Source organism: Rhea americana, unplaced genomic scaffold (genome assembly GCF_003343005.1).
Source record: "Rhea americana isolate MKP2758 unplaced genomic scaffold, rheAme1 scaffold_93, whole genome shotgun sequence".
NCBI lineage: Eukaryota > Metazoa > Chordata > Aves > Rheiformes > Rheidae > Rhea > Rhea americana.
Genome location: NW_028187122.1, coordinates 1556120 through 1578825, shown reverse-complemented (window position 1 = coordinate 1578825; position 22706 = coordinate 1556120). Strand labels below are relative to the sequence as shown.

Below are 22706 nucleotides of genomic sequence, written 5' to 3'. Positions count from 1 at the left end.
CTTTTTTCTTTTTTCTTAAAGGAGGAACCCGAGGTGTTGGATAATCAAATAAGCTGCCTTGTGTTATGTTGATTACACAAAAGTGCAGCTCTGAAGGCAGCATTCTGCAAGGCAAATAGCAGGATCACAACTCTGGCCCTCGGGAGAGCAGAATTTGGCCTTTTCGGGGCTCTGCCTGGAAGAATATCATGGAAAGAGGCTTTCAAGGAGGCTATTTGTTTTTTGAGGATCACCTTTTCCAAGCTCAAGAATGGTCCCTCCCAATGTGCAAAAAAATCAAGCAGGTGACAGGAGGCCTGCATGGATGAACACAGAGCTCCTTGCAAAACTCAGGCAGAAAAAGGAAACATACAAGAGGTGGAAGCAGAAACAGGTGAGCTGGCAGGAATATACTGACACTGTCTGCACATGCACGGATGAGGTTACAAAAGCAAAAGCCACACTTGGAGCTGAATCTGGTGAGGGGTGTGAAGGGCAACAAGAAAGGCTTTTTTAGATGCATCAGCAGCAAAAGGAAGACCAGGGAAAATGTGGATCGCCTGCTGCATGGGACAAGGAACTCTATGGCAAAGGACATAGAAAAGGCTGAAGTACTCAATGCTGTCTTTGTCTCAGTCTTTATTGGTAAGATTTGCCTTCAGCAATCCCCAGGGGAAAAGTTTAGAGCAAGGAGTACCTCTCATCAGGAGAGCAGGATCAGGTTAGGGAACAAAAAAAGAAGCTGGTTGTACACAAGTCCACAGGACCTGATGGGATGCATCCACAAGTGCTGAGGGATCTGGCTGGTGTGTGAGGCCACTCTGGATCATGTTTGAAAGGTCCCGGTGACTAGTGAAGGCTCCTGAGGACTGAAAGAAAGCAAATATCACTCCTGTCTTTAAGAAAGGCAAGAAGGAGGATCTGGGGAACTACAGGCTGGTCAGCCTCACCTCTATCCCTGGAAAGATGATAGAGCAAATAACCATGGAAATGATTTCCAGGCATATTAAGGGCAAGAAGGTGATTAGGTGTAGTCAGTGTGGATTTATGAATTGGAAATCATGCTTGAGCAACCTGATAGCCTACTGTCATGAGATGACTAGCTTAGTGGATGAGGGGACAGCAGCATGTACTGTTTTTATTGACTTTAGCTAGCTTTTTGACACTGTCTCCCATAATGTCCTCATTGACAAACTGTTGAAGTACAAACTAGATCATTGCATAGTGAGGTGGATTGAAAACTGGCTAAACTGCAGGGCTTAAAGGATTTCAGCAGCATGAAGTCCACCTGGACTCTAGTGGTCACTAGTCAGTCACTAGTGGTGCACCCCAGGGGTTGATACTGGGGCCAGCACTGTTTAACATCTTTGTTAATGACCTGAATAATAGGACAGAGTGCACTATCCATGGGTTTTGAGACTATGCTGCAAGGAGTCATTGATTCTACAACCATTCTATCGATGGTTGTACTGACCTTCAGAGGGATTTTACAGGCTTGAGAAATGGGCCAATGGGAATCTCATGAAGTTCAATAAAGGCAAATTCAGTGTCATACACCATGAGGGAATAATAATGCCATGCACAGAAAAGGACCTCAGGGTCCTGATGGACAACAAGTTGAATGTGAAACAGCAATGCAGTCTTGCAGCTAAGAAAGCCAACAGCATCCTGGGCTGCATTATGAAGAACATCCTTAGCAAGTTGAGGGAGGTGGTCCTTCCCCTCTACTTGGTGCTGGCAAGACACAGCTGGAGTACTGGGTCCAATGCTGGGCTTCCAAGTACAAGAGGGACATGGACCTGCTGGAGTGAGTCCAGCAAAAGACTACAAAAATGATCGAGGGATTGGAGCATCTGACATATGAGGAGAGGCTGAGAGAACTGGAATTGTTTATCCTGGAGAAGAGAAAGTTCAGGAGGTCTTATCAGTGTATATAAATACCTGACAGAGTAAAGGATATGGAAGCAAACTCATCTGAGTGATGTCCAGTGAAAAGACAAGAGGCAATGGGCACAAACTGAAATTCAGAAAATTCTATTGAAACATAAAAAAATCTTTTGTAAGAGTGATTGAGCACTGGAACAGGTTGCCTGGGGAGGCTGTGGAATTTCCATCCTTGAAGATATTCAAAACTTCCTGAGCAACCTGAAGTAGTTGACCCTGCTTTGAGCTGCAGGGTTGGACTAGGCAATCTCCAGAGGTGCCTTCCAGCCTCAGTGATTCTGTGATTCCTCTCTGACCTGTCCTGGAGAGGTGAGAAAGACTGCACAGTTTTGAAGGGAGCTCTGGGTCCAGTCTTGCTCTGAAAGCATGTTCAGTTTTTGCAACAAAATGAAACTACAGCATGTGTAGGGCAAAGAAATGGGGGTCTGTGCTCCTCAGTGACTTTTGAATATCCTACCTGTAGAAGTAAGGTAGCTGGTCAGCTTCCAGAGGATTCATAATTTTCATCTCACTTAAGTTCACTCCTTGCATGTGTTTATCTTTAAACTGCTGACTGAAGACTCAAAGTGATATGCAGTATCAGTGCCCGAGCCTAGCTCAACCCCGAGAGGTGACCATACAGCAGCCAGATTGGTCCAGAGCATCTTGAAGTGCTGTGTACACGAGCAGTGTCAGGGCTTGTGCAGTCAGAGAGAGGTAGGTCCCCTGCTCCTGGTTTCCAGCTCCCCAGGCAGCAGTATTAATTCTACAGTTGCAACATTGTATCTTCAGCTAGCATTAACAGTTTAGTTCCAGTGACGATGCTATTTGACAATAAGTGAATAAATTTCCAGCCCCTTGTCTTAACAGACAAGGCAGTTAAGACTGGGCAGTCTTTTGGTGCTAGAGGACAGGAATCCAGATCTGGGAAATCATAGACAACTAATCAAGAAATTAGTTCCTCCTTCGCAGGACCTCTGCTTATTCAGGTAGCAGATAGAGAGAAAACACAGGTAGCAATGACTTCTTTTACATATGCTGGTGAGCGGAGTAAAGCTCTTAGTGAGATATGCTTGATGAAATATCTTTTTGTTGGGAAATGCTGAGTAGTCAACTGAAACTTTGCATGGGACTGTTTCAATTTGGATGACACTCAAAGGTTTCTCAAGCTCGGGGGAATTTCTAAAGCAAGCTCTGTCTGCATTGCTTGTGTATTCCAGAGGTTGTGTAACTAAACAAGATCTAAAATCTATCCATCTTCAAGTCCTTCATTCAAAAAACTGACTTTGAAAAGGGTCTTGGGAAAGAGATGATTTCAGGAAGGTGCGATGGATAAAATCAAAAATGTAAGGAGGAGTTGAACAGAGCACAGCCAACAGTTTTAAACCAAGCAAAAAATATATATATATATGCAGTACACAATTAAGTTATGAAATTCATTGTTACAAGTTGTTGTGGAAGCCAAAGTAGTAAATGGGTTCAAAATGGGATTAGATGAGTTCATAGAAGATAAGCTCATCTATCAAACAAAAAGGCCTGGATGTGGAGTCATTAGCTTCACGTACACTGTATTGCTAAGAGCAGTCCTGCTTTAGATAAAATATGGGTGGGGCTTGTGCTTTCCTTGGTAGCAGACTGACATCCCTTTCTTTTCAGCTATCAAGTGCCATGTAGAGACAATAGTGGCTGTGGATTTGTTATGTTGGTGGTGCCAACAGCTTGTGGCCCGTTGTCTGACCATCACCTCCTGCTACACTGGAGGTTTTTCCAGTGAGGCCTTTCCTGTAGTCATTAGGTTCACGCTTGGTGTTTGGAAGCTGACAAGCTTAAAACACTGGTTCTTCTGCAGGTCCTGGCAATGTATGATTAATGGGACAAACATGTTCCTGTGGTGTTTCTCAGCTTGCAGGCAAGTATTTTAATTTCTCTGGGTTATTCCTTTGATGAATGTTATGACAATCTGTGCTTACTAAAGGGGAAAGGTAGCCTGCTGCTTTCAAGTTGTAATTTTAACTGTTTAGGAGCCAAAAATAAAGAAATTCACCTTGCCTCTCTTTTCCTATTTCCTTTCTAAGAGTTACTCTTCTGCTTCTCGTGGTTACCTCTCTTCTCTCCATCATCATCAGGCAATCAGCCTTGCAGTTTCCCCATCATACCTTCTGGGTTGCAAGTGGGAGGTGGGAACATTCAGCTCTTGACCTCTGCTAGAAGTGTTCCTGAAAGGTTGACACATTTACTGAAACGTTTTATTCATTTTACAAATTGGAACTAAATGCCATCCCCCTTTCCAAGCACAACCAGTCAGGTTCAGCTGTTGCTAGAAATTAGACCATGACCTTATGCTTCACGGGTGGCAAAGACATAAGTTACACTTGTTTTCACTGAGACTTTTATTTAGATAGTGGAGGATAGAGGTAAATGTATGGGAATTAGCTAAGGGATGTTTCTCATTGTTTGAGTTTGAGGAAGCAACAAAGTGAAACCTTATACGGTCCCCCCAGCAGTGCATTTTACAGAGTAATTGCAGGTTACAGATTGACAGAGATATTTGTGGTGGAGTTGGTTTGAATAAGAACCCATCTGTTCAATGTTGATCCTGTTTGTTTGATCCTGTGCTCTAAATTCAATTGTGAGTCTGGATTACAGGCCTTGCCAGGTTCCAGGATGGTCAGAAATCCAGGTATGCAGCAGATGAGGATCAGCGGCAGTGTTCAGACTCCGTGATCCTTGCATTAGGCCCAAGGAGTCCTCCTCTAGTGCTGAGAATTTGGTGGCAAATAAGCTATGTCATAACTGTTTTGTGTTTACTAACACTCAGAAACTTCTGTAAAACTTATCTGTGCTGTGCAGAAAGCAATATCCAGCATACCTAGGAGAGAAGTTCTGCCAGTCAGATGCTTTGTACAGACATAGCTTCATTCAAGTCTATGGAAGGTCTCTGTTAAATGTAGACAGGCATGTGCAAGAGTCAGTAAATAAAAAGTTCTGCAGAATATGCTCTTATGCTGTGGGTAGAGAGAAGTTTTCCAGGACACATTTGCTTAGATTACTGCTTGCTAAATTAAAAGGCATTTTTGGTGCTCTTGATGTTTTGTTCTCCAAATGCTTCTTGTCTTTATTTACAGAGAAATAGACCAATAAACACGTGGGTTTGGCTCTAGATTCAGAATGCTGTGGTTAAGGGATGTTTTAGGTCTGTTTATCTTTTCTCTGTGAGCAAACAGTTATAATCTCAGTTTAGAGCATTAACTGGGCAGAGTCTACTGCAGGGTAATGCACAGTGCTGTTCAGTCAGTTCCTTTCCTGACATGTTTTAGAGAGGTGGAAAAACACACGCACAAGTTAGGGGGGATCTATTGTGAGACAAAGATGAACACTGCTATTTACTAACCTTTCTACCTGGAGTGAGCTGGTTTATCAGTCAGTAAACAGAAGCCTGTTTGTTCTCAAAAGATTTCATTTTACCAGTAAATCTTGAGTCCCTAGCCAAGAATAGTAGAAAGATATGGGGAAATCATTTTGTTCAGAGGATCTGTCTGAGGCGTTTGGAGAGGGGAGAAACTGGAAGGGAAGTTTTCTGTACGGGGGAATGCTTACTATTGAAGGCTTTCCTGCTGCATTCAGCCCGGTGACTGATCACCTATAGCCATTTCACTGCCAGCTTTTGATGGATGCAAGGAGATGTTCAAACTGCCTATGTGTGTGTCTGAATTGAGAAGTGTTTAAGGCTCAATTTACTTGAAAGTTAAGGAACTTCAACTGTGATTCCAACTTTGAGACTAGGTTCTTTCTCTCCAAATAGATAAAGCAGTTTTGTGGATCTTAGCATCCTCAGATAGATCCTCTTGAGTGCATCAGTATATTAGCTAATAGTATTTGTAAGCTGATCTTTAAAAAATACCTGCAACCCTATGTGCTAGAGCTGTATCAGCCAGCAGGTTTGCTCAGAGTTGGGGAGGGATCTTTGAGTTCATGTGGGTTCACCATTCCTGTCTGCGGCAGCCAGATTCAAGACTGAATTTGACCTGAGTTAGATGCCAAACCTAAAACATTCCTGGTTTTTCAGGGGTTGTATGAGCTTTGGTGAATCTCCTAGCCTGTCTCAAGGCCTGCAGTGACATGTAGAAGCAGGATACTTTCTCCCTTCTCTGGTACCTGCAGCAGAATAACTGTAGAGGTGCTTGCTCATGAAAGCATTGCCAGCAGCCTTCTCCACACAGTGGCACCAGGGAAGAAAATGTCTCCAGCTCCCAAGCAGGAAGTTCATGTGAGGTTTTCTTGCCAAATAGCTTTAGAAACCCACATTCTCTTTTAGGAGAGTAAGAGCAGACCAGACAGTGGTAAACTTCCTTACAGCTAAAGAACCTCAGACCAATGGGGGAAGAGGGAGTTCAGTCTCCGTTACCCCTTCTGTCCTTGGCACACATGCAGGGAGAGATCTCCAGGTGGCAATTTTGATGACAGTTTATAGGCGGTGTGGCTAACACTCTGGACTTTACTGCTAGTCTTGCAGTATCGGATGTACTTCTGGAGTCTGCAGTCCCTGCAATCCAGTGATTATGTGAGAATCTTGGATTTCATTTTTAAGAAATGTGGTAAAAGATAGAGCAGGATCCGAGTATGACCTAGAAATTAAAAACACAGAAGGCAAAGTAAATATATATATGTGCACACAGTGTGTGTGTGTGTGTATGTGTATGTATATATACACGCTTCTATGTACATGTATGTGTGTACATGCTTTGTATATGTACTTATATACTACATGTATGTAGTATCCATATATACTTTTATATATATACACACACACATATATATTGTGATTTTTATTTCAATCTCATCATATTTTGTAGCCTAAGTCATGATTTTTAACACAATGTTTTGAAATGGGTTGCGAGTTATTTCAAGTAAGAAGATAAGATGATAATTATGGAGTGTGTAGATATGCAGCATGATGTTACATTGCTCTCACAGGATACTTAATGGTTGCAGAGTTACCATGTACAGGGAGAAACTCTGAAGCAACTGCTGTTTTCTGCTTTAGTTGTGATGTTTATGTGAGCATTTTTTCTCTCACAGAGGGTGTATTTGTTCTTTGTTTGCAGAAGAGTTTACATCCTCTTTGTCATCTCTGTTACAACTCATGGTATTCTTATCATCAGTTCTGATGTCTAATCATGCTTTAGATCGTGCTGTGGCCTTGGCCACAGAGAAGCTGTGAATTCCACAGGTTAATTACACTTTGGGTACAAAAGAATCCCATTTAAAACAAGCTGACTTTCTATTTCGTTAGATGCCTTTGCATTTGTGTGATTTGAGAGATGGAAAACAGAAATGGAGAACTGAATGCAAGAGTAAGAATCTGCGTTTGCTGTCTCCTGGGCTCCCATCCCAAACATCGAGTCTCAGGCTCAGTAATGTTATTAGCAGACGTGACACATTTTGAGGCATTGTTCCAGGGACTGATGCCAAGAAGCCCTGACGGTGTGTCAGACATTCAGAAGGGGATTGGTCCTACTCACCAGCTAGTGCTGTGCACAGGCTCTCCCTAACCTGCTGCCTGCTGTGATCATAGCAGGATGATAATAGAAGTATGAAGAGTACTCAGTGTCTCATTTGTACCTTCTCTTTGAGGATCTTCATCACTTAGCAAATGTTCTTCAGTGGGCTTCAAATGTTGCCTAGCATATTGTTTGGGCTTCGTGTGTCTAATTCTGAAATACTAACACACTATTCAAGAACTGGACCCTTCAACCCTGATACTTTCTTTACCTGAAGTGACAGACTGTCATTTCTTCAGTTTTTGGTCAAAACAGAGGACACAGAGACAGAATTTAATCTCCAGTTTCCTGAGTTGCAGAACAACACTATCTTGTTGGCGGGAACCTCAAAACTTGATTACTGGGTTGTTATCTTCTCTGATGTGTGCATGCAAGCTGAACCACAGCGTAGTTAAGCAACTGATGCCAGTAGGCCACCAAGTTCAGATGAGTATGGTTTTTACAGTGACCACAAACACAGTATTTTAATATCAGAAGCACGTGAACAGTTGCAGACAGGGACGAAACTTACTATTTTTTCTGCAGAGGGGAGTGAAGTTAGCAAGAATTGTTAAAATTCCCCGGAAGCCTGGGGCAAAGGTTCTGACTGATTGCTGCAGATCTACAGCCAGAGGAGCATGTTTCTTAAATGGGATGGAGGACTGACTTCTGTATAACTGCACGGAGCAGTGTATGATTTGTCTCAACTACAGGCCACTTACCCTGAGGGTAGAAACTGAGGGGGTGAGTCTGATCCTGGAGCAAGTATTGGGGCTCACACATAAGGAACTTTTAGTTCCTTCCCCTACTAGTTATCTGCCTGAGCTAGTCATCATCAGGCAAGTTCTCTGTAAAGGGCTAAAGGAAAGGCCATAATGACAAAAAAAAGCTGCACCAGATCAAAAGCTATGGCTTGTCCTAGGCTATGTAAAACTTTGGAGCTCATCCTGGAGCTGCAGAGATGTCCTCAGACTGTGCTAAGGCGTAAGTGGGGGAATGTTCCCCTCCGACTTGAGCTTTCTGCTTCTGGTGCTTTGCAAGCAACTCAAAGGCCAGACTAGGGCACCAGGTTGCCTGCAGCGCAGCTGACATTGCCTGTATCAGGAAGGATCCAGAGTGTGGCATGCAGACAGCAACTGTTGCTCAGCTCTTCCAGCTATCAGGAATAGATCTGACAAGCAATTAGAGCATGAATATATTACACAGCCGATGGGGGATGCCTTTGTTAAAACTTGTGAGCCATACTTAGCTGCTGTTTACATTGGCGGCAGCTTCGAGGGTGGGCAAGACCCTACCTGCCTGTCTGTCTTTCTCCCTTTCTCTCCTTCCCCTGGTGGAGGGAGCTGGGGAGCTCTGCATCTCATTGGATATTTCAAATGCTTTCTGCACAAGTCATAATTAATGCTGAGTTGTGGAGCTGAGACCAGATGTGCTGCTGAGATTATCTCCCAGGGCAGACCGGCTGCTCTCCGCTCTGCAGCGCTGGGTGAATGGAAAGTTGCCAGTGCTGGGACTCAGAATGTGTCTGATGCCTGAAGTCAGGACTTTCTTTTTCTGCCGCTCCTGCTGTCTGACACTGCCTGGTTTCTGCTTGAAGCTCAGCGCCTGTCATGTAGCGGAATGCTGCACAAGAACGAGAGGTATGAGACGATTTTCCAGGGGTTTTGGTTGTTACAGTTTCCTTTTCTTAGAGGAAAAGCGGACATTTGAGCTAAGACTTAGGTTTGCTCAGGCAGAGACTAAATATCTAAATATAGTAGCTGTCTTTATGAATGGGAAAGAATGAGAAGGACTCAGTCTGTGGCCAAAAATACTGTCAGATTCCAACCTAGCATCTAAGGATGGTTTTGGGAAAGTGTGTTTGTGTTTGTTTTCACCTAGAATATTAAAATGCATATGTGTGGATGACAGTGAACATGTCTTAATATGTGAAGGCTGATCTTTATGGGGAATGGGCTCAGTATATGCCAAGTTCTACCACAGACTCGTTTGTGTGACTTCAGGTGAGTTACTTCATCTGATTTTCTTGGTTTCCGATGATCTGTCACTTCCTTTTCTTTCTCACATTCTTGTCTACTTTGTCTAGATGAATTGTTCAGTTTTTATGGACTAACTCCTACGAGGCATGTGCAGCTCCTTGCTCTGTGGGACTCGCTTTTCAATTGGAGCTGTAGCGATTGATATAGGATGTGCTTGCGGGGGCCAGGGCAGGGGAAAGGAAAGAGTGCTACAGGTGTGTGTCTGTTCTGTGCTGTGAAAGTATATGCATCTCTGAATGCCTGCCCATGAATTTTTCTCTCTGCTTTCATGTGTGAGAGAGAGAGATAAATGGGAGCCTGAGCATGTATGTGGGAAGGTCAAAGCAGAAGCTTACATGTGCAGGTGAGCACGTACACAATCTTGTGCATCCATAAACTGCAAGTCTGTGAGGGTGTGTGTACTGCTGTGCAGCAGCACCCAGGTGTGTGCCTGATTATCTTCCTGCACATCTTTTAATGTATGTATATTAATGTGCACAGCTGACATAGGTGTTTCTGGTCTTTTCCCACTTTAAGCACATGGAATCCTCTGTCTTCTCTGTGAAGAAAACCTCTTCAAGGACTGATGTTATTATCTCTGTCTTTAGTTTATTTTGGTTGAAATCACAGCTCTGATGAGGAGAAAATGAAGCAAGGAGCATATATTTTCCTGCCCACTGCATGTCTGGACAGCATAGCAGAATGTATAGGCTTTGTATGCCTGGAGCTGGTGGGTGAGCTATTCAGGCCAGGACAGAGAGCCTGTCTGTGCCTTAGTCAGTACATCATTCCTGGCTTGCATTTTCCACAAAGAGCCACCTAAATCTTTAAAGAACAGAGACAGTTTGTTGGAGTGGAGGAACAAAATTCTGTAGCTCGGCTAGCCTGTTTTTTTGATATCTGTTGAATCTTTCTGAGATTAAGGATGTGGTCGTAGGCATGTTTTTTTTTTCCTTGCTTTGAAACCAAACAAAAGTGGCTAGCTCTAGATAAGGCTGTAATAAGGAGCATTAACCCTTAGTTTGCTGGTAGCTTTTGGCTTTATTTTCAGCCTACCCATGTCTGGGACTGTGTTTGGATGGCACTTACTCCCCTTCCCCTAAATGAAGAGCTAGACTGTAATGTGTTCCAGCAGGATCATGGAGTGAAATACTGCCAAGTTCAGCCTGAGCTACAGGCCCCAGTGATTAAAAACAGGCCTGTGCCTCGAGGAGCCAGCAGATGAGGATGTGTGCAACTGGCTTCATGTTTGCTTTTCCTTGCAAAGCAGGGCAGATTCTGCCCAGGAGTGGTGTCATAGCCTAGTAGTTTCAGGGACATTTGACCACCTCAGTTTTACAAGCCCATGTGAGACTCAGCTGAAGTGAGATGAGCTTTACAGAGCTAACAGGATACTGCCTCCCCAGTCTGCCCTGTTTAGCCCTGGAGATTGAATTAGGTGAATCTGGTATGTCTCTTGCTAGCATGGCTGTTTCTGAGAGAGCCCTAATGCTAATTTTCCTGAGGGGAGACATAGTCAAGGCCCCCAGGAGATGCTCAGATGAAAGATTCCTCCCAGCCCAGGACTGTCAGCAGCCTCAACTTGCATCAGCAGTCCTTTTCCAGCCCCACTGCAAAGATAGCCCCACTCCCCTCTTAGTTTGCTCTTTCTCTTAACTCTAATCCTCATTTCTTCCTCCCCAGCCATAGATGAGGTGTACAGCCATTGCACAGGTGAACAATTTCTACAGGCCCAGCTGTCTTGGCATCCCTGCTTGTCCTTGGCAGCCCTCTTCCAGCCCCACTCTAACTGCAGCTTTATACTTTCTCTCTCTAAAGCTAAAATAAACCCTAACCCATACTGTTCTTACTGCCAAGAGGTGTAGCAACATGAGCAACACCTGGGGGGTCCCATGTCTCTGGTCCAGCAAAAAAATTAGGGTTAGGGTGGCGAAAAGAGAAAAGGTCGTGTTGCAGTGGGAGTGCAGCTGGAAAGGAGTTGGCAAAGGAAAGTTAGAGCAGCCAGGAGACCTAGACTAGGAGAAAGATTTCTTCTAGGCGTCGTTCAAGGAGCCAAGACTAAGGCTGCCCAAGAAACTTAGGGTTGTGGTTGGGGTTGAGAGAAAGAGAAAGCATAGAGCAGCAGCGTGAGTGCATCTGGAAAGGAACTGCCAAAGGACTCTCCTGAGTGGGGGCAGCATGGAGACCTGGACTAAGAGAAGTCTTTAGTCTGGGCTATTGCTGGAGGACCTTGTTTACAGCCTCATGAAATGATTAGGGTTGGGGCTGAGCAAAAGACAAAGCATAGAGCTGCAGCTGAAAGGGGTCTGCAAAGGAAAGATGGAGCTGTCAACAGACTTGGTTTAGGAGAAGTGTTTTGTCTGGGCAATGCTTGGAGGCCTTTTCTAGCACTCCCCTGGAAATTTAGGTTTCAGGTTTGAGAGAAATAGAAAACGTAGATCTGTAGTTGGAGTTGGGCCATAGCAGACTGCCAAAGCAGAGAGGGGCTGCTGAGAGAACTGGCCTGGTCTTTCATCCTGGCAATGGCTGGAGCGCCTTCTCTATGTCTCTGCAGAAACTGGCTAACCTGGAAGGCTGTGAGAGCAATGCCATGCAGAGCCCTTCAGCGCACACTGTCACACAGGAAGGAACCTTGCTTATGCCAGTCCAACTCCTTTCACTCATCGTATCACAGGGTAGACCAGCTTCATCCTTGCTTATGTCAGTCTTGATTTCATGCTGTATCTGTTTGTTATGTATTTGAAGTACTGTGAACACAGGGAGGTGAATAGTAGTACTCTTCTCTTGCAGTGGAAGAGAATTATCGTGCTTTGGTATCCTCCAGAGACTAATGTTTCTATCCAGTAGAAAAGGGTGCTACTGAACTCCATGCCTGAGAAGGGGGAAAGGATAGGAATTGCCAGTGTCTGGTTCTGCAGCAGCCACCTTGAGAAACATTAATGTGTTTGCAGAAGGTCTATCTGCTTCCATTTATGGAGCTGAAAGTATGTCACCCTTCCATCTTCATCTGGTAGTTTGAAGTAACATCGCTTAACCTCTATATCTCCTTTCAGCTGCAGGCAACATGCTGCCCAAGAGTCCTAGACATTGGTTGTAGCTACAGGAAGCTACAGTGCTTGGGATCCAAGCTGACTGGGCAAGCACAGACCGATGTTGCCTGAAATGTATTAGAGTATGTCACTGACCACAAGCCAGCCAAGGCTAGGGAAAAGCAGACAAAGCTTCACACTGCAAGTAGAGATTATGCATGCAATTCTTCTGTGTGTATGTTCACATACGTATGTGTCTGATTCTGCCTTTTCTCTTGATTGGAATTGGTCTGGGTTCTATGTGGGCTTCTGGGAGAATATTAACTCCATGCTCTGTATCTGCAGGGATGCAGAGCGCTAACTCTTTCCCAGTCTTTCTCCAGATTGACTCTTTGGGAAACGGCCATGATTCTACAAGTAGAGATTTGAGAAGACAAGTGTTGCTATCCTGTAATTGCCCCTGACATCTACCACAGACCAAAGTCCCTAAACCTATTATCTTACATCTAGAAAAGTGAATACCAAATACCATTTTAAGGTAATAGATAGATTTGGTGGAATGAAATCTGGATACAGAGGTGTTTTTGTCTCTAGGATGGAGACAACACAACAAGCACAGCTTGGAGTCTGACTCAAGCTTGCTGTAACTAACACTGAGGGACTTTGATTTGCACTGGCCCCATGGCCCAGGATCAAGCATTCAGTTCAGAAGAAGGGAGAGACAAGGTTAATAGTAAAATAGCATGAAGGAGGTTGGACAGGTGCTCCTGTGCAGCCTTTTACATGTGAGGAGCCTGCACTGTACCTTGCAACTCCTGTTACCTGAATTCTTCTTCTGTGTGTTTGCTGTGATAGATACTTTTGAGTAACTGGTGGACCCTCTCATTGACAGCCTCAGTAGAGAGGAAAGGACAGCCAAGCTTCACTTTTTCAGCTGCAATCTGGATGGAGATATTTTCTGAGAAAGTGGGCTGGAAAGTTGTTCCTTCATGGCCACTCAGCCTCTCTAAGTGCTCTAGAAGCTCTTGGACAATGCTGAGTCCCACATACTGAGCAGTCTTGCTGTGCTGCTTTGCTCTGCCCCCTAATGACAACAGGAATTACTTAGTGATTTTACAAAGTAATCTGTGCAAAAGCAAGAAGAGATTCCCTGTTCCAGAATGTAGCTTCAGAAACATGCACCTCTGTGAAAACTCATAAACAGGTTAGAAACTGCAACTAGGAAAACCTTTACTCTGCAAGAAAACTGGAATTTACAGTGATAAAGATAGTTCACTCCCATGCTGCAGGAATCCCATACTCCAGTATTTTGCTAGGAAACGGAGGGAATTTCCTTCAAGACTCTTCATAGCTATCCAGCTCTGATACTGTAATGCGGTTGTGTAGGCTGAAGTGTACATAAAGGTTCTGTCTTCTGATGTATCACAAAATGGCAGAGAAAAGACTTGGACTTTGGATCCTTCTTGCCTGCTTGTTTCAGCAAGGATTTAGCAAGGCTGAACTGAATACATAGTGCAGGTCTGATGTGATAGGATTTATCCCATGGAGGATAGTGAATGGTGGTTAGGAGGTTTCCTGTCAGGAGCTGCCCATGAATATAGCACTAAAATAAAAATGGAAAAATGTGATTACTTGCAGGAAGGCAAGCAGAGCTTTAAGAAGTAAGCAAATCCTCTGCCCTGGTATGATCATGTGCATGCATCATTGTAGTAACTCCAATATTGTATGATGCAGGGTTTTTTTTCAGACCTGCAGGATTGAGCACTAAATGCATGATGTAAAGCTCTTTGAAATGAGTGGAAAGTTTCCTGTTGCTTTGGGTGAGCTTTAAATAGAATTTCCTATCTGATATGGTCTGATTCTGTTTGAAATTGAGTAGATTTAGGGTTTCTGACACTTACTGAATATCTCATTTCCAAATGGGATTAACTTGGATGATATCCTCCCTGACTCCTCTACACTTGGTGCTACAATTACAGTTTCAGAACATGTTTTCCAGGCTGTTTTAGATGGAGCAGCCCCCTAGAGGCAAAGATTGAACTAATATCTCTGGATCTTAAAGCCTGAGCCTCTTCTGTGTTGTCCAGAAGGTCTAGCACCAATAGTGGCATTCAGCAGCTAGTATTGATCAGGAATTCCCGTTTTCCCAAACAGGGAGCCAGTGGTTCACACTGGATGATACATCTGCTGTAGGTTTGGCTTAAGAATGACCTATGGCCAGCCTATGTTTAGAGTATCTGGTGCTTCTGATACTTTTGAGGTGCAGGAAGTAAGGCACACATTTAGTAGAAAGGGCAATTAATTGCATATATTTAACTCCCTATTTTATTTGTTTATTTAAATGAATGGAAAAGAAATAGAAATCCAAAGCTTGCAGGAGAGGAGGTTTTTAACAACAGCCAGTTCTAATTTTGACAACTATACTCTGTCATGTTAGCAGTCCTATGGCAGGCTTCTTTCTCATCCTACCTGTTGGGCTGTACAACTACAAACTCTTATAGGATAGCTGTGTCCTAGCATGGGTGCATGCAGAAGGTGAATATGTCCCATAGAGTCAGTGCAGTCTTTGTTTTGGAGTCCTTGGGACAGAAGATGCTATGGAAGTACAATCACTTAATCCACGCATCATCAGTCAGTCAGCACAGCTGCAGATAACCGTAAGCAAAGCTGCTTCTGTTATGTCTTCCTTGGCTATAACGGGTATAAACTGACCCAGGGCAGAGGTTAAAGCACTCTTGAGCAGAACAAAATGCTCAGTATGTAATTCTTCTTGCTTTTAAAAATCATTTTATTCTTCTTATGTGTTAGAAACTGGACCTCCATGCCAGCTTCATCATCTCCTTGTGAAACAGTTTCCACTCTCTCATCCTGTGCCTTGGACAGTAGCTCATGGAGAATTGCAGCTTACAGCAGAACTTCTCTTTTGCTGTCTGTTGGCAGGGATCTTTGGGCAGCGATTGGAGGACACAGTACAGTACGAGAGGAAGTATGGCCAGCGGCTGGCCCCACTGCTGGTGGAACAATGTGTGGATTTTATTAGGGAGCGAGGTCTTACTGAGGAGGGGCTCTTCCGGATGCCTGGCCAAGCCAACCTTGTCAAAGATCTGCAGGATTCCTTCGACTGTGGAGAGAAGCCTCTCTTTGACAGGTGAGTTGGCATCACCTAATTCAGGCTGGTTTACTTCTGGCAAGTAAAATCTGATTAAAAATGACCTGGAAGTGGCTATTATAGTTAGATGTTCTTTCTGCATCATTGTTCTCTTAATTAAAACGTTCCTGCAGGCTTTCTCCTGCATGATACTGAGTGTTGTGGCCTACATTCAGCTAAGTGCTTGAGCAGAATACGAAATTTGAGCCTGCCAGTCCAGATGAGGCTACTCTATCTTAAGCACATACTGAAATGCTTTGGTAGACTTGGGTGCAGGATACCCAGCAGCTGATGGATCCCACCATAGTAATGCCTTTGACAGAGATAAACGGGAAGTCTGACTGCTTTCAGGAGCTGCATCCTCCCTTCCTCACAGGAGATCTGTCCTCCTCCTCTGTCACTAGACTTTAGAATAGTCACTAGCATCTCACAGATTTTCCCTGGATATTACATGTGCAATGTAGAAAGTTGCCAACATATTATAGCAAAGCATTTTGTGACCCCAGAAGGGAGATTCTTGGCCAAAATGAATTCTTTTGGTCCAGAATTTCAGCAACTGAGATGGAACTGATGGAACTTAAATTCAAAACTGAACATACCTTGGGTGCTTTTGCATTGTTTTGATTTTTCAACAGAACTTTCAGTCACTTTTTTCCCCTTATAGTAATGTTGATATAATCACTCCTTGCCAGGACAAGGAAATTTTAGCTGTTTTTTGGGTCTACTGACTATGCCAATGTCAGGGAGCAGCAAGGCCCAGCTGGTTCACAGAACATGAGCCAAGAACTCTAATAATAGTGCAATAACAAGCCTGTTAGAAGCAGTGGCACAGTGACCTAGTCCCAAAGTATCCCAAAAAGGCAAGCAGGGCAGGGTGGAGAAAGCCTGGTGACAGCTGGGCAGGTCCACAGTGATGAGGCAGCTCCAAGGTCAGGCTAGGAAGTCAGTCTGTGGGTCAAGATCTGGGACTGGATCAGTGTGGCCCATAGCCGGGCACTGGCATGACTGCAACAGTAGAGGAGCTGTAGCTCAGGCAGAAGACAGACAGCAGAGGCTCAGTTTAAGATCAACTCCTATGGAAAAGAGTCAGCCCTGGGGGAGGCCTCTCTGCAGTGCCGGAGCGCTCAGTCCCAGGTCAGCAAAGGTCAGCTCTTAGCTGTGTTACCTCCACCTTCGCCCCAAGCCCAGACAGACAGACCTCTAGGAGAGCGGATGGCCCTTAGGGCTAAATCCTGTCCATCCCCTCTAACTAGCATTTTGTTTCCTCTTCCACATCCACCTGCTGCCCAGAATGAAGGTCAGCATTGTGCTAACCTAAACAATCCTTTAAGAAATGTCCTTTGACCTAACAGACTCCTGAACTCTGGGGATATTGGATCCAGGGCCATTGCATAGATCTGGCTCAATCTCTACTTCAGGCACAGGAGTGAGATCAGATGGATCTAGACTTGGAGACCTGCATCCATTTCTTGCTGAAACCCCCTAGGCCTGCTTTCCTAGTTGAGATAGGGAGCATCTGAACTCAGATGTTATTGCTGGTACATCAGCTGAGGGGGTTACTTTTCCCTCGAAGGCTTGCAGCCAGTCTCCACCCTGCAGATACCCTTCCGGCATCAGCTGCAGGAAGGGACAATACTCTCCTGCAGTGAGCAGTGCAGTGTTTGCTCTCCCCCTGGAAGAATATCCTTAGAGTTTATTGGGAAAATTCTTCTAATTCTTCCCTCATGTCAGCTTCCAGGCCACCCATCCTCCTTTCTTTGATTCTTAACCACAGTCAATATTTACTTCCTAACTGGAAGCGTCAAATATTTAGAAATGTTTTCATGAAAAAAAAGTCTGAAATTTTCAAATTGTCTCACGTCATCTTTTCTTAAACAAAATCTTTGATTTTTAACTAAGTGTCTGGATATTCTGGTTCAGAATTAAAATTATCTCAATTGATGTGGGAAATGAATTAAGTTATTTTGGGAAATGCATTCTGGAACAAGAGTATCTGCAGAAGGAATTAATCAGGAATAGCAGTTTCACTTTTATGTCCTGCCTAAGTCTAACTGTAGTAATTTCACTGTGAAGAAAGTCATGAAGATAAACAGACTTCCTCCCAACATTCTTAAAGAAGAAAGTAGCATTATTTGTACAGGCATTTGCACTGACTAAATAGATCAGTGATATATATCTCATCTTTAATTGAAGTGGGACAGATCTCCAGGAAGGAGTGCTTGCCTTTTGGCTAGTTAGTCTGAAATGTAGTATCACAGAACGGAAGTTTCAGCACAGAATTAAAGCAGGCAAACAAGGGGTAATAGGGTAATAAAGCAGTCAAAGACCCCTTAGTCCTCTTGCTGTAGTTTCTTCTTGAAACCATCACCATCACTGCAGCTGGCTGGCCCAGCTCTCTAGCCTTTGCTATCTGTAGTCACAGCCAGTGGCAAAGGAGAGCCAACACGCTGGCTGAGTGAAATGCTACTCTTCCTAGAAAGTGTAATTTCCACTACATGTAGCTAAAACTATCCATGTGTGCCCTAGGAAGCACAGATAAAGGCAAATATTTTCTGCAAGTGTGAAATCCATATGCTTGTTTCCAAATCCAGTAAAATGAAAGGAATATCCTTTTTTCTAGTTGTAGTTGGGTCTTTTGCATCCACAAGGAATTCAAGCTGGCTTGATTTTCCAGACGAAAATCTCTGCTAGAGCCAGCCTGTCCAATGGTGGACCTCCATGATGATTGATAATTAAAATATTTTTAAAAGCCAAAGGTTTGAGTCTTAAATGCATATGTAGATACTCTGAAAAGGCCCAGGTTTGCTGTTTTGGAAGCACCTATCACAATCTGCTCCTGCTGCCTCTTCATGCCACTGACAGGCTGGATTTCACCTGGCCTTGTGGGTGAAACAGTGGACTGCAGTCAACGGACCTGAAGCTGTAGTCTGGGCTCTGCTACTGAGTGATGGTTGGTGTGACCATCTTTGCCTGCAACTCTGGAATAAAAAAGCGAGTAAGGGTGGAGACCTCATCTGTGAAGCATTTGTCATCAACTGACAAAAACTGCTGTGTAAAACTGCAATGCTCTCAAAAACGATGGAGCTATTTCATATGAAGAGCATTATCAGAATTACCAGTAAATAGTCAAATATCTGTATGTATTAAAACAGTAGCAACTTCCTATTGTAATTTTCCAGTTTTATTTTAACTGTTTCTGATATCAGTATGCTTACCTGTCTACTTCTCTCATATCCCAATATTTTGAAAATTATTGGCAAGTTTCAGAAAAAAAAAAAAACAGGGATGAAGTTTCCCAAGAGAATTGAGTCCAAAGTTTTTTTAAAAAACAGAATAAGAGCAGAGTCATTTTAAGTACTTTGTGGGAAGGCTGCTGTCTGAGAATCTACATATGAAAAACTCCTTACAACTGCCTTGACCACAAAATAAACTTCAGTTAGAGCTTTAGATACTTTAAGAACTGAAGTGAGACGATGATGAGACAAATTTATAGAAAACTGCACTGTTATATTTCCAGGGATGAGAGACTGAAGGGTCAACTTGTACATGAGGCGTATTTAAGCTTCTAGTGCTAAGAATGCACTGAACCACACAGGATGTGTAGTGTTTCCCAGTAGTACTCTGGGGAACTCAATTGCTAGCTGTTGCTTATTGAAACATTTAGGCAGTCATGACAATATTACATATTTTACCTGTCATTCTTGGGTAGCAGTGATGTTTGTGCTTCTATGCTAAGAAACTTAGTGTTATGCTTTGAGCTACATCCAGGAATGTTTGAGAGTTGGTACTTCTGGAAATTTGAGTCTCCCCGATTTACCTTTCCACAGTCTGAATGCAGACGACTTCACTATGTCCCTGATTGCTGAGCAGAACTGAGGAGTTGTGTCTTTTAGAGAGCCCTGTTGACTCCTTGTGCCTGTATTTTGCATTGGCAAAAGGTAGAATATCTGGCGGACTTGACTACTTTTCAAAAATATACTTTTAAACATACTAAGCAGAAGAGATTCAGCTTTTAGGGCACAGGTAAGGATTTGAGTCTCTGTTGCACATGGTTACTGCTGTGTCTTCCCAGAATTCTTTATAGACTGGCAAGGTAATGATGAGCAAGGGGGAGCTGGTGATATGATCTGTCTAGACCTCCAGTGGTCTAAACCTTTGAAAAGTTCATCTGCAAAGATTAAGAAAGCTGTACAAGAGGAGACCTGGAATGAGATAAAGATACTGTCTTGGATCAAAAATCAGCTAGCAAATAAAAATCAGCTAGCAAATAGGTGCATCTTCATCATGGGATCTGACACAACTTAAAAAAGGAGAGAGAAGAAGAAAAACTCCTGGATGGGACAGAAAAGAAAAGTTGTGATATCCTAACATAATGGAATAGTAAATTCCAAATGCTTCAGCATGAGGGAGGAGAAACTCCCAAGCTGGGTAGCCATGCTAAATGGCAAGAGAAGGTGTGAGGGAAATAGTTTTCTCCTTTTTTTTTTTTTTTTTCCCTGAAGGATCAACCTGTGCACTCAAGAACCTGACCCCTCAGACGCAGAACTGGATGCTGGCTGGGAAAGTATCAGGCAGAAGGGATCAGGGAGAGGACCAGAGCTTATACTACTGTCTCAAAGTCTGGATCTGTTTGAACGCATGAGGATGCAGAGCTCTGTTGTCAGTACTGCAGTGATCACTGTGTACTTGCCTGGACTGTGTCACTCACTTTCCTGATCCACCTTGGTGGAGGAACTACAGCACCACCAAACCTTATGCAGTGCTATGGGCATATCCCTTCCACTGCCTGTATTGCCCTAGATGCATTCTTACATTGAGAGTGTGGATGATTTCCCTCATTTCTAGGTAGTCGTTACTGCTTGGTACAGGCATGTGGCAGAACAGCCTCCCTCCATGTGTTTGCTTTGTCCCTCTCCCCAAAAGGGGCCTTCCTGTGCCCCTCCAGAAGGTGGCCAGCCTTGGAGTAGCATGGGTTTCTAAATTTCCTTCCCTCTTCTCTCATTGCAGCAACACAGATGTTCACACTGTGGCATCCCTCCTGAAGCTTTATCTCCGAGAGCTGCCAGAGCCTGTCATCCCCTTTGCCAAATATGAAGACTTTCTTTCTTGTGGACAGCTACTCTCAAAAGACGAGGGAGAGGTCAGTGGTCTTTCTAATCTGCCTCCTTCTATCTTGAAGGTTGTTCACAAGTCTCAGTGAAGTACAGCTTTCTTCTCCTCACTCTTCAGTCCTGATTTAACATCAGTGAAGTCCCTGGGAACCTTGTCCTGAATTTTTCTGAAACTGTGGATTGTGCATTATTATCAGAGGCTCCTGCTTGAAGCAGGAGCTTCTTTGAAGTAAATCTTGTAGCCCTGTGCTTTCTTCTGAACAAAGTTGTTCTATAGCATAAATGGTAAGAGATGCAAGGAGACCTGTGTTCCTTCTCAGCTCTGCTGTTGACTCATTAGCAAGCTATACGAAGTCACTCCTTTCTGTGTTTTCAGTGTCGTTTATCAGAACAGCTTGTTCTGACTCCCAGAGGTTTTGGTAAATTGGAAACTGAATTTCTTAGAGGAAAGGCACTATGAAAGGGCAGACTTTGTTAGTATCCCAAACTGGGGGAAATAATGCCATTAATACCTTGTCAGAACCTTTTGTGATGTTCCTCTGTTTGGTTTCCAGGAAGGGAAGGGAAGAAGGGGCTGACAAAAAACCTCCCAACTCTGTGGCAATCATGGAAATTTTGATTCACCTCTTGGGAGGAGCAGGATAATTTACAATGTGATTGATTGATCTGTTCCATCTGTATTGCTCCCCTCATGGTGATATTTGAGCTTTTTGCTGACTGCAGGGCACGTTGGATCTGGTCTACTGTGGGTGGGACTGTGCCGCCTTCTACACAGAGGTTCGGAGAAGTTGTACGCCTTATTATGAGTATCAGCTAAAGAAATGCAGAGGCCTGAGGGCTTGGGAGTCACAGGGCACAATTCTGTCCATTTTCTGTGTGTGGCCTCAAGTGCATGCTCACATCTCTCTGTCTCTAGTGGGGGTTGTGAAAACCTGTTCTTTACTGAGAGCCTCGGGTTTACCTTTAGTTCAAGTGGCAGAAGTCTCTGGGGAAATTCAGTCCTTGATGATGCCTGTAAGAAGATTCTTGTTTGCATGCATCAAAGGCAATGTACCTGGTAGCGCCTGTTTCCTGTTGGCAAAAGGCAGGTTACTACTTGAGCCTATCTATACTCATGCAATCTATCCGCTAGCAAATTCTGGGAGAGCAAATACCTGTACGTGACAAAAGGTAGTACCACACAGGGTACTACATGCGTGTGGATCTGGGACACAGCCACATCACTGTGTCTGTTCACTAGTGCTGTCTCTTAATTGGTGCAGCTGTGTGTCTACTAGCTCCCAAACTTGCTCATTTTCTGTCTTAGTCTCATTCAACTCAGGCATCTCTGCAGGGCACTATATTACAGACAGCAGAACTTGCAAAAACTCACTCACTCTTGAGCTCACAAGAAACAGCAGCATTTCTAAGGCAGTGGAACTGGTTTCGTTTTGGTCGTAAGATGTGCAGAGTGGGATGTTTTGGATCTGTAAGAACCATTGCACAAGAGCAGAGACAGTGCCAAGTTGGGCAAAGATAATTGTATATCACTGCTCAACTTATTAACTATGTAGTTTGCCTGAATTTGCCTGCACAGGCTGCAACTGGGAAACTGTTTGGGAAATAACATTTGTGTTGGTTTTGTATGAGTGAGGCCAGACTGAGGACTTGTACTGCATTATTCTCTTTGGGTGGAAAGATGGTGGGTAGAACTAGATAGCTGAAAACAAAGCTTACAAAATATAGTACTGCTGATAGCAGAGTTGTCTTGTTAAGCTGCTGTTGTAAATGTAGTGATTTTTTTTGTCAGGAAAATCTAGAACCTCAACAAGGACCATCTGTTTTTTTGGAAAGGATGGTGGAATATACACACACCAAGGATGGGAGAGGCTGTATGTGCACAGGAGCACATGGAGCAGAATGTAGCACAAAGTCATACTAGAGCTGCAGGACTTGACTTACCTTCTCCTGTGTGGAAG

General features: G+C 43.8%; 1 protein-coding gene across 1 annotated transcript in view; it reads left to right on the top strand.

Annotated features, from left to right (window-relative positions):
- Positions 1 to 22706, top strand: part of ARHGAP22 (Rho GTPase activating protein 22) — a 171064-nt gene that overhangs the window by 132988 nt on the left and 15370 nt on the right. Inside the window, exons 5-6 of the mRNA XM_085324804.1 lie at positions 15430 to 15637; positions 20645 to 20777. Coding sequence (XP_085180930.1) covers positions 15430 to 15637; positions 20645 to 20777 — 341 coding nt within the window. The remainder of the gene's footprint in view (positions 1 to 15429; positions 15638 to 20644; positions 20778 to 22706) is intronic.